At 39.4% G+C, this 13,129-nt stretch overlaps 1 protein-coding gene across 4 annotated transcripts in view; it reads left to right on the forward strand.

Annotated features, from left to right (window-relative positions):
* The window catches only part of Dtn (transmembrane protein 132C dtn), a 259,469-nt gene that overhangs the window by 183,298 nt on the left and 63,042 nt on the right, over positions 1–13,129 (forward strand). For all 4 annotated transcript variants that reach the window (XM_076324339.1, XM_076324341.1, XM_076324342.1 and 1 more), the window contains one exon: positions 3,627–3,770. In XM_076324339.1, coding sequence (XP_076180454.1) covers positions 3,627–3,770 — 144 coding nt within the window. The remainder of the gene's footprint in view (positions 1–3,626; positions 3,771–13,129) is intronic.

Consider the following 13,129-nt stretch of genomic DNA (forward strand, 5'->3'; position numbering starts at 1 on the left):
TTGTTTCTTCGTTAGGTATTATAATTGACGTTTGTTTTTAGTCGTTTATGATATCGAAAGTAATCGGTGTAATTTACAGCACACGTTTAACCGTGCATTATTTCACGTGTATTGAAATCAAATTATATCGCTTCGGGTGCGTTCGATTATTCGTGTGTTAACGTATCCGTGTTTGAATTCGTATCGTTTTTAAAACACGGCGATGAATTTACAAAACGAGAATACGGTTTTACAAATTGCGAGGTTGTAGGTAGAGAAATACATTAAAGGGTCGAATCACCAAAATTTCGAAAAAAAAAGGCGAATGCGGAAGATTTTAAATTCTATCTAACAACAACATCGATTGTGTTTTTGAATGCTGGGAATATAACTCTGGAAGAAGTTGTTTATTGTTAGAAAATGCAAACACGATTCGTTGTACCAGAGTAGAGGATTAATCGAATAAAGTGTGTTGATGGAAGTGGTTTTGAAATTTATTTTTGTATCTTGTAGCCTGAAAATTTTGTATAATGGTATTTTTCTCTCGCAAATAGGAAACCGTGTTTTAAAAATTATACGAATTGAAATACGGCTATGTTGGTGCACCTGTGGTTAAGTACACGTGAAATACAATATGTATATATAAATACACGGAAAATAGTACAATAGTATTTAAATACATATGAAATAGTAAAATAGTATTTAAATACACGTAAACTGGTACAATAGTATTTAAATACCCGTAAAATAGTGCAATAGTATTTAAATACACATGAAATAGTAAAATAGTACACTGCACACTACATTAGGATAATACAAAAGTATTTAAATATAAATAAAACAGTACACGGTTAACCGTGTTCTTGAAATGACACCCACAAAAGTACCTGCACGTTAAATACACGTGAAATAGGGATCTCTGATAGAAACATAATAGTACGACAGCCATGGAATTGCTTGTTCGCACCTTCCGTTAGAAAATGTAATTGGTATTCTTCCCGTGAAGAAACTACGTCATATTTCCCGTCGTTACATTCCTTCGATAAAGTCCAAGGAATTACAATCGCCTCGGCGCTCACGAACGCGGAAACTCTGCCATTGATTTTCGTGTCGTATCTTCCTATCGCTATATCCTCTCGATATACGAGAGAAACGTAATCCCTTTGTCGTACGCTAACGAAGAACTCGACACAAAAAAAGTTACGATAAAAAACCTTTCGTATAATATCAACTAGCATTCTTTCCACGCTGAATACATTTTACACTAACCAGTATATGGCTAGCTGATCTTTAGAGTAATCAAAAATCTCGGTTGACCCCGTTTTGGTGCAACAGTTATAGTCTCGCAAGAATTTGTTCGCGAAAATGAAATAACTGAAACAAGGTTGCAGCCATCGTTAAAACTTTGAATAGATTCATTTTTCTTCAAAATGACCTACTAAACATACCAGTTACTCGATTTCCTCCTGGGGAAAATCATAACACAAACTGGGACAATTTTTCGATAAAAATAGTTAAACGTATTTAAAATTAGAACGTTCGAATATATATTAATAACAGTCTTAGCCAGTTATTTCTTCATGATATCCATTTCAATAACAATGATTTAATGTATCAAAAATTATAAAGTTCGAACTTTAATAAAATACTTTCTTTTCCCGTTGAATTTGACCCACGTTTAACAAACTTGTGACAGTTCGAAGATCAAGTATATATTAAAATATTCTTCGTGACACTCGTTTCGATAAAATTGTTTTAACGTATCAAAAACTAGAAAGTTCGTACTTTTACGAAATGCTTTCTTTTTCCGTTGAAGTTGGCCCACGTTTGGTAAACTTGTGACAGTTGGAAGATCAAGTATATATTAAAATACTCTTCGTGAAACTCGTTTCAATAAAATCGGTTTAACGTATCAAAGACTAGAAAGTTCGTACTTTTACGAAATGCTTCCTTTTTCCGTTGAATTTGACCCACGTTTGACAAACTTGTGACAGTTCGAAGATCGAGCACACAATAGAACAATTTTCGCCGCGCTTTGGAGCCGCCTACGCCACTGTGCGCCGCGCGCCAAAACATTCAACAACCTGCAACACGAACAATTCCCAAGAATTCGAATCGCAAGTATCCGCGTAGGACCTCGCGTTTCGGGGCATTTGCCACGGTATGGGGCACCTCCTGTCGTTAACCGTGGAAAATAACCCGTACCGGTATCCAGATTTTCCGTGCCGTCAGCTCCGGATGGAATTGGCGAACGATTAATCGCCGATGTAGCCGGGACAGCTGCCGAGCCGATAATTGCCGAGCAGCGCGAAATCGCGGCCCCGAGTTATTGGAAAAAGTAAACGCCGTGGAATTATCTCACCCTTGAACTCGCACTACCACCACCACCACCACTCTCTCCAAACCTCTTCCTCGTCTTTCCGCGAACGTGTCTCCTCTCTCTTCTTTGCTCCCGACTTTCGTTTTTTTTATCGAGTTTCTTTCCTCGTATCTGCTCGCGCGCTCTGTCTGGCTCGATAACGTTATTATCGTCTCTCTTTTTTTTTTTTTCTTTCCATCTATCTCGTTGGTACCTCGTACGATGACACTCTCTTTCTCTCTCTCTCTCTGTCTTTTTGTCTCGTTCATTCTCCCTCTCACTCTTTTCTCTCCCTTTCTAGCCTTTAGTTGGTGTTCCATACGATTGACACTCTCTTCTGTCTTTCTGTCTCATTGGTGCCCCATTAAATGACACTCTCTCTATCTTTTCATCTAATTCATACTCTATACAATGACAATCTCTCTATCCCTCTCAATTTTTTCATCTAATTGATACTCTATACAATGACACTCTCTCTATCCCTCTCTATCTTTTCATCTAATTGATACTCTATACAATGACACACTCTCTACCTCTCTCTATCTTTCCATCTCATTGATACTCTATACAATGACACACTCTCTATCTCTCTCTATCTTTCCATCTAATTGATACTCTATACAATGACACTCTATCCCTCTCTATCTTTCCATCTCGTTGGTACTCCCATACAATGTCACTCTCTCTGCCTTTTCGTCTCGTTGGTGCACCATTCCATACCATCGCGCTTCTCTGTCTCTCCCTGTCATTCTGTCCCAATTGTGCCCCCTTAAAGTGACACTTTCTCCTTGTCTCTCTCTACTTCTCTCTCTCGTCGATACTCCACGCGATGACACACTCTCTCCCCCCATTTCTCTCTCTTTTCCTGTCTTTTTTTCGTCCCTGGTCCCCCCAAGCCCCCACCCTTGAGAGGATTTCACAACGAGAGCGCTAAACGGGGACATGTTCAGCTTCCACGTTGCTCGGTGTATTTTCGTTGTCGGCGCGAGGTGTGTTTGCCCGGTCGAAATTCGGGCTGTTCGTGTTCGGGCATTGTGCCGCGGTACTAATCGGATTCGCTCGTTTCATGACGTCACCCGCGGTTTCTGAATAATGTAACGTTCCACCGATTTATGAACCGTTCGAGCGTGGGATTTAACTGGCGGCTCGGCAAACCCGCGACGCGCTCGCCGACGCGGCTCTGGCTTGTCGTCGAACGAAATATTTGTTCTGGCTACCGATTGATTTTCCAAACACCGGATCGTCGCGAGATATTAACGATTAATCGGCGGTTATGCGTTGGTTCCAGGGCCAGGGTGAAGTCCGGCGTGAAGATACTGGATGCCACGTCCAGCAACCCGGACTGGATCGTCGACAGCGACATCAACGCGAAGAACACGGTCGCAACGTTCACCGCGAGACGTAAGGAGAACGCTTCGCGGGTACCGAGCGCGTAAGTACACCAAATATTCATCCGGGGGACCGAGAGGAGCTCTTATCGGTGAGGAGTTTTTATCGATGAGGAGCTTTTATCGGTGAGGAAGTTTTATCGGTGAAGAACTTTTATCGGTGAGGAGCTTTTATCGGTGAGGAGCTTTTATCGTTGAGGAGTTTTTATCAGCAAAGAGCAACTCACCGGTCATTCCGATCAGAGGAGTTCGAATACTCGAACATTATTCGAGTATTATTTACTTGGGATATTATTTACTTGGAATATCGAAGGGAGTCTCAATTTGGAATTTCAAAACAATCCGTAAATAGTGAAAGAATCGAATAGTTCAAAAATTCAAAAAAAAAAACATGTAAGTACGTCACGATTGGTCGAGGAGTCGCGAGGAGCTTTTATCGGCGAGGAGCAACTCGCCGGTCATTCCGATCAGAGGTGTTCGAATACTCGAATATTATTCGAGTATTATTTACTTGGGATATTATTTACTTGGAATATCGAAGCTAGTCTCAATTCGGAATTTCAAGGCAATCCGTAAATAGTGAAAGAATCGAGCATTTTGAAAAAAGCGAAGCGAGTTTAAAAAAATCGAGTAACTCGAAAGGATCGAACCTTGTAAATACTTGCAATGGATCGTACGTTATTTGGAATAGTTGTCTACACTATTACGTATGATTGAAACGTATATCCGAACAACTCTTTTCTTTCGAGTTACTCAATTTTTCAAGCTACTCTTTTTTTTCGAAGAGAGCTCGGTTACAAGGTTTCGCTCGTCGAGAAACTCTCTCGAGGGTGGGGGGAATGGGGCGAAAGAACAAGTCGTGGAGACGGATAAATCGATCTACACTTGCACTTTATTGCGTCAATCTTGGGAAACAGAGGTCGTGGATTCGAGACATTAAATTTACAACCGGCGATCAGATCGATGGCGTCGCGTGTACACGTGAGTGTTAACACATCCTATATTTGTTCGTACAAAAAGCTTGTAAACCGTTTCAAGGAAACCATGATTTTCACTTTCGAGATCGTTCTCAATTGGAAAGAAGGATTAAGGCATTCTCCTTATTCATCTGATCGTAAACAACAAAGACGGATATACAATCTCGACAACAAAAAACTGCGCAACTCCTCCCTCGATATTGGAACCATTTTCATTCGAAAAGAGAGGTTAGGTCCACAACCTAGTATCGCAACGGGAAAAAAAGAAATATCTTTTCGCGCCAATAGTAAATTTTTCTTACCCCTTCGATCGAGAACAACCGAGAACGACAAAGACGGCTATACAATTGCCAGAAAAAGAAAAGAAACGTAACCCTAAACGTATCATACACGCGTTGCACGACTCCCGACCAGTGTCCTCTACACGGTTCGCGTGTTCTGTTCTTAATTACATCAAGCCGCTCGGTTTCTTTTTCTCTTCACTAGACGAATCACTCTTTGAATTCTCGTCCAGTTCAGCTTCTGCAGATCTCTTCCACAGTGGTGTCTTCTTCTTCTCTTCAGACGAGGAATCACTTTTGGAATCTTTGTTCAGTTCAGCTTCTGCGGATCTCTTCCACAATGGTGTCTTCTTTTTCTCTTCAGATGATGAGGAATCACTTTTAGAATCTTCGTTCAGTTCAGCTTCTGCAGATCTCTTCCACAATGGTGTCTTCTTTTTCTCTTCAGATGATGAGGAATCACTTTTAGAACCTTCGTTCAGTTCAGCTTCTGCAGATCTCTTCCACAGTGGTGTCTTCTTCTTCTCTTCAGACGAGGAATCACTCTTAGAGTTCTCGTCCAGTTCAGCTTCTGCAGATCTCTTCCACAGTGGTGTCTTCTTCTTCTCTTCAGACGATGAGGAATCACTTTTAGAATCTTCGTTCAGTTCAGCTTCTGCAGATCTCTTCCACAGTGGTGTCTTCTTCTTCTCTTCAGACGAGGAATCACTTTTGGAATCTTCGTTCAGTTCAGCTTCTGCAGATCTCTTCCACAGTGGTGTCTTCTTCTTCTCTTCAGACGAGGAATCACTTTTGGAATCTTTGTCCAGTTCAGCTTCCGCGGATCTCTTCCACATCGGTGTCTTCTTCTTCTCTTCACTCGATGAGGAATCACTGTCCAAGACCGCGCGTCTCGCGCGATCAACGTCGTTTCTCTTCTTCCTGCACTTTTTATCGTCACCATCGTCGTCGCTGTCGTCGCTGTCGTCGCGACCCTTGGAGCACTTCCCGCGCTTTTTGTCATCTTTGTCGTCGTCGTCACTGTCACTGTCGTCGCTGTCGTCGCGATTCTTCGAGCACTTCCCGTGCTTTTTCTTCTTCTTATCATCATCGTCGTCATCATCGTCATCATCGCTGTCGTCCCGATTCTTCTTTCCATCGTCACTGTCGTCGCTGTCGTCGCTGTCGTCGCAGGCCTTCTTCTTCTTTCTCGACTTTTTCTTATCGTCTTCATCACTGGACGAACTACTACTACTACTACTGCTACTGCTACTACTACTACTACTACTACTGTCGCATTTCTTCTTCTTCGTCGATCGTTCCAACCTCTCGAGAACCAGTCCCTCCTCTTCGTTCGTCATTTCGTCCACGCTTCTCTTTACCTTCGTTTCGTCCAACGGGGACTTCACTTCCGTTACGCTCTCATCCGGTGTATCGTGGATCGTGGTTTCGGTGCTCTCGACTCCCAACTCGGACAAATACTTCTCCTCGTGGTTCTCGACGATCGGGTTAGCCTGGACGTGGATCGTCGCGACTGCAACGATCGCTCCGAGAGCGATCAGTAACGCGTCGGCGGTACGCATGATGATCAACTCGGTTGTCGCGATTCGTCGATATCGATTCGTTGAACTCGTTCCACGGTCTCCGTGTACGTGTCTTATATAGCGTGGCGCGGCGAACGATAAGGAGCCGCGATCGAAAGAGCACAACGTATCCGGAGCAATGCCACTCACGGACAGTGACGCCCGTTTACTGTGATGGATCGCTGGCTAAGAAGATTAATCTATTATTAGGTTATCCGCGGTACGTGTACGAGGAAAATCGTGACGCAATCGAGCGCGAAGAATCGCGTATCCGGAACGTAATTCGGGGGAGATGGCGGATTTTCCGCGCGAGATCGAACGCAACGACCCGCGTCGCTCGAGTCGTCTTTCGAGCGGACTACAAGTTACGATTCGAGGAATCGTGACACGTTTTATCGCGGATCGAACTTCGTAATCCATAAACAAAATTTCCACCTCTGAGAATCGTTTTTCTTGCGCGATAAGGTTGTTTCTTTTTTTGTTTTTTTTTTTCTTGGAAATTTCGATTTTACCTTTGAACCCTTCTCGCTTAGATTCAACGGGGGAGATTCCAGTGAAACGTAAAAATTATTTTTGATTTTATGCTTTTACAGAGCGTAACCTCGATGAAACTTTACGTTGGTTTTATTGATACAAGATACGATTATTTTTGAAGGAAAAATTTTTTAAAAGAATTTTTCAAACGAATTTTTGCTCAACGACCATCGAACGAATTGGTACAGTAGTAATTGAATATATAAAAGAAAATTAATAATATTGAGTGCTTATTGCTCGATATTAATTGTGCAATTTTGTTATTGCAGCTTAATTTTTTACTACTAAATATTTACTTCGCACTACTTATATTTTTCTGCTCTGTACTATATATCTTCGTCTATCAAATAAATTATTTACATGTATATATTACATATATATATTTAAATTAAATATATATACATTTAATAAAAAAATTCATTTTAAACACTTGTAAAAAATTAAACAAGAGAGATATACGGTATACTCTGCTACATTGTAGAACGCCACGAGAAATGTCTACGAAAATATTTAAAGCAATTAAATTCGCTACATAGTTCCAGGAAATTCGCACGATGGCCGGGTTGATAAATGTAGTTTCGTGGCAAACGTGCAGGAAAGAAAAATTAACTTTAAACGCTTGTAAAAGAATTAAATAATCGAGGTATCAATAAAAAAAAAAACACCTCTGTTACATTGTACGACACTCTGCGCGAAATGTCTCCGTAAAAATTTGAAGTAAATCCGGTACGTAATACCGGAGATTCCTCTTGAAAAATGTAGTTTCGAGGAAAACGCGAAAGAAGTTTCAAGAGGAACGAAGCACCGGGGCTTCTGAACAACGTCGAGTAATTTTCGCTCGATCTCGAGTCTCTCAACCGATTAAAGCGATCGACGCGATAGGATTCTCGATCACCGATCTTTTCCACCCGAAATACAGTAGTGGCTGTAAAAATTGCACCATCTTGAAACCGTTAATATTACAATTTTCTGCAACTTTCGTGCATACTCTTTTATTTTCGTTCTCGAACCGTTATTACTACTCCTACTGAAAAAGATTATTTTTTTTCCACTCGGTTGCAAGCACTACTTTTTTTCTCCACCACGAGCAGTGATCGTTCGTGTCACCAGGTATCAAAGTTTGAATCTACATTGCGGAAAATGCGATGTATTGTAATAACGAAAGTGTACAATACTAGAATTACGATTTTCGATAAATATTTAAATACATAGTCGTTCATTTTTGCTCCCTTTATCTTTTAATATATTCTTTTTTCAATTTTCAATCGTCCTTCACAAAATTTTCATACTTTTTTATCTCTCAAACCTCGTCAAACTACGTCAAACTCACTGGTATGTTTACTCAAACTACTTGGTATGTTTCTCTTAGGTACGATCGTTTCGATCGACACTGAAAAGATTAAAACTTCGATTCAGATTACGGAAAACGTGAGCTATAGCTTTGAGACTTTCCCTAATAATTTCAAATAAACGCTATTATCAATAAATGTTCGAACACACAGTCCTTAATTTATTCTCCCTTTACTCCATAATATACCATCTTTTAAATTCTCCACATATCATTTATTACAAAAGTCTCGTACTTCCTCATCCTTCAAACCTCGTCAAACTACGTCGAACTTGTCTATGTATGTTTCTCTTAGATAAAAAAATTTCTATCAGCACTGAAATGATCAAAGCTTCGATTCAAATGACAAAAAACATTGCACTGACACTTTTCTTAATAATTTCAAATAAACGCTATTACCAATAAATGTTCAAACTCACAGTCCTTGATTTATTCTCCCTTTACTTCATAACATATCATCTTTTAAATTCTCCACTTATCATTTATTACAAAAGTCTCGTACTTTCTCGTCCCTCAAACCTCGTCAAACTACATCCAACTTGTCTAGGTATATCTCTCTTAAATACAAACGTTTCCATCAGCACCGAAAAAGATCAAAGCTTCGATTCGGACAACAAAAAACGCGATCTATCGCAGCAAATGAGACCAATGTATCTCGCTAGGTTTCCGGAGCCATCCGCGTGTCTCTATTCAACAAACTGTATTTTTACGAACTGGCGCGATTTCTATGGCCGCTGGTGCACAGTGTCGCGCCGGATAGATCGATTCGCTCGGTGAATTTTCGACTCGGTTGTACGGGAACGAATTCAACGACCGGTACGTAATCCGCGATATGATCCCCTTCGCGCTTTCGACGAAAGTGAAGGAGTGGAGGGGGAACGGTTCCACGAAGGCGTGAAACGAAAGAGGTTCCGAAAGCTGTTCGAGAAACCCGGAGACAGACGTAAGGGGCCGCGGAGGTATGCAAACGACACCGTAAACGAACGCCGGGAAACCCATGGCGCGCTCGTACCGGCGAGAATTGGAAAGAGATTTTATCGGGTCGTCGCGTGGAAACGTTCGTCGCGGAGCGGTCCGCGCGCGAGTGGGGGGAAAAAAAAATAATAAAAAGTAAAAGTAATCGAGTATCTTCGTATGACCGAAGACGTTATCTTCGCGTAACCCTGCGATGCTCCGGTTTGATATGTTCTCTCTTTCTCGCTCTCTCTTGCTCTGTTTATTTCTTTCTCTCTATCTCTTGCTCTCTTTATTTCTTTCTTTCTCTCTCTTGCTCTCTTTATTTCTTTCTTTCTCTCTCTTGCTCTCTTTATTTCTCTCTCTCTCTCTCTCTCTCTTGCTCTCTTTATTTTTTCTTTCTCTCTCTTTGTTTCTCTCTTTTGCTCTCTTTCTTTGTCTCTCTTGCTCTATTTATTTTTCTCTCTTGCTCTATTTATTTCTCTCTCTCTTTCTCTATTAATTTCTTTCTCTCTTTCTCTATTAATTTCTTTCTCTTGCTCTATTAATTTCTTTCTCTTGCTCTATTTATTTCTCTCTCTTGCTCTATTTATTTCTCTCTCTTGCTCTATTTATTTCTCTCTCTTACTCTATTTATTTCTCTCTCTTGCTCTCTTTATTTCTCTTTCTTGCTCTCTTTATTTCTCTCTCTTGCTCTATTTATGACTCTCTCTTGCTCTATTTATTTCTCTCTTTTACTTTCTTTATTTCTCTCTCTCTTGCTCTCTGTATTTCTCTCTCTCTTACTCTCTTTATTTCTCTCTTTTACTTTCTTTATTTCTCTCTCTCTTGCTCTCTGTATTTCTCTCTCTCTTACTCTCTTTATTTCTCTCTCTCTCTTACTCTCTTTATTCTCTCTCTCTTGCTCTCTTTATTTCTCTCTCTCTTGCTCTATTTATTTCTCTCTCTTGCTCTATTTATTTCTCTCTCTCTTGCTCTCTTTCTCAGTTTCGTAGAAACGCGAGAAATCAGCGCGGTTTATTACCGTGGTTTTCCGGATCATAGATCGGGGCAATACGCAATTTCGAGACCTATGTCCCCGATAAAGCGACGCTTCGGAGGCCTCGTTATCGTTCCTGGAATCTGCCCTCTTCTACCGCTGATTCTTCTTCGGAATACACAGAGTGGACGGTTGTGTATAACTGTGTACAGCGTATAGCGAATATCTAGAAAAATTATTGCGACTGGTACAATTTTTCCCAAGATCCCTTCTTTTCTCGAGATTTTAAATCTTTCAAGAATTGATACATGCAAAGTCGCTTGTTATACGTTATGGAAGTATATAATACAGGGATTCGAAACACGAAGTTATCGTAGCTTGGTCGAGTTTTCTTTCGATGTACACAGAGTAGGTCATTTTGTACCAGAACGTGAATTTTAAATAAATTCTAAATATCTCTTACGGCAATAGAGAGATTCTCCTTTCAAGAGGAATACACAGAATCGACCACTTTAACTCTGACGATTGAATATCTTCGTTGCTCGCCAATACATTGTGGAACTATTCTAAAATTTACAATTTTACCCAAGATCCCTTCTTTTCTCGAGATTTTAAATCTTTCAAGAATTGATACATGCAAAGTCGCTTGTTATACATTATGAAAGTATATAGGGATTCGAAACACGAAGTTATCGTAGCTTGGTCGAGTTTTCTTTCGATATACACAGAGTAGGTCATTTTGTACCAGAACGTGAATTTTAAATAAATTCTAAATATCTCTTACTGCAATAGGGAGATTCTCCTTTCAAGAGGAATACACAGTATCGACCACTTTAACTCTGACGATTGAATATCGAAACTATTCTAAAATTTACAATTTTTCCCAAGATCCCTTCTTTTCTCGAGATTTCAAGTTTTTCAAGAATTTGGTATTTGTAAAGTCTTCTCGTTTATTCTATTTTATCAAAGGGATCGATGCATGAAATTATTGTAGCCTTATCGATAGAGTGTATCATTTTAATTACACAACGGTCGAATGAAAAAATTTCCATTACTTGTAAACATGTGGGAAAATTATTTCATATGGTACACTTTCGATATCCTCTTTTCTCAAGATTGTTTCTCCATGTTTGTTCTCAATGGAATCATTATTTATTTTCGGATAAAGTCTTCTCCTCTATTCTAGGCTATCGATAATACAAGAGATTCGAGAAAAGAATACAAACTATTAAAGTGTTATAACTATTAAGCGTAATAAACTATTAAACCCTAAAATCTTGACAATTTTATTTCAACTTGTACAAGACTGGACAGTTTCACACACAGTGAGTTATTTAAGTGAACTCAATAATAAGCACGACGATCATTGGTAAGCAACGAAAAGAATTTTCAAATATCTCAAACTCAGATGTAAAGTATCGAACGTGAATCTCGTATAATCGTGTTAACTTTTTGTCTATAATTCACTCCTTTGTAACTTTTCCAAGTGTAAACAAACAGCTCTGCACCTGAAATAACTGAAAGTAAATCCACCGAGTATTTTCTGTCTTCAATTTCAATGATTCCACAAACTCTGCCTACAAACCTAGTACACGAATCAACCGAGAAGACAGAATGTTCGGTTAATTAATTTTTTTCCTTTTTCTTTTTTTCTCGAACGATCGGAGGATCGAATTTTCACGAGAGTGGTGGAAGCTCGTTCGTTACAGAATATTCTAGCTTGGAGGTAAAACAGAAAACTTGGAACGAAACTTTCGCAATTTCCATCGTTCTTCGTTTTCATTTCCCAATGTTTCTCTCGCGTACCAACTGACACATTCTTCTTAACGTCGTTGCCTCGGTGAAATTACTTCCTGGTTAGGTCGGATATCGTTTCAAAGTTATCTCCGAGGCCGTTAAATGCTCCGAGGGTGTGCTGGAATATTATTAAAATTATCTTCTTCTTCGTCGTTCGGGGAGCTTACGACAATTTTTTCGATAATTACATCGACCCTCGCTCGATTACACCTATCGTTCTCCATCAATTTCTTCGTTGGAATTTCCATACCGTGGTGCATCTCGCGAAAATGCAAAAGCGTTTACCTTAGTTTTCGTTCGTGTCTTATAATGTACAAGAAAATGCAGAGTGTCCAGTTATTGATCGTGCAATATTGAGTATGCTCATTCTACGTGAAAAAATGAATCGAAAACATGGAGTAAATTTTTTTTATAGGATGCATTATTTACGAGAAAATTTTACAGCTGTAAAAATCTACTTATGAATATATTTTACAAAGAGTGTTTAATAATTTATGGTGCAAGCCCCAATATGGTCGTTGTACGTGAAAAAATTAATCGAAAACGAGGAGTAAATTTTTTGATAGGATGCATTATTTACAAGAAAATTTTACAGCTGTAAAAATCTACTTATGAATATATTTTACAAAGAGTGTTTAATAATTGATGGTGCCCCAATATGGTCGTTGTACGTGAAAAAATGAATCAAAAACGTGGAGTAAATTTTTTTGATAGGGTGCATTATTTACGAGAAAATTTTGCAGCTGTAAAAATCTACTTATGAATATGTTTTACAAAGAGTGTTTAATCATTTTTGGTGCAAGCCTTAATATGGTCGTTGTACGTGAAAAAATGAATCAAAAACGTGTAGTAAATTTTTTTTATATGTTGTTTTCGAGAAAATTTCGTACCTTTGAAAACCTACTCGGTGTATATGTGTTTTACACAGAGTATTTGGTAATTGATGGTACAAGCCCCAATATGATCGTTGT

This window comes from Ptiloglossa arizonensis, chromosome 12, assembly GCF_051014685.1.
Source record: "Ptiloglossa arizonensis isolate GNS036 chromosome 12, iyPtiAriz1_principal, whole genome shotgun sequence".
NCBI lineage: Eukaryota > Metazoa > Arthropoda > Insecta > Hymenoptera > Colletidae > Ptiloglossa > Ptiloglossa arizonensis.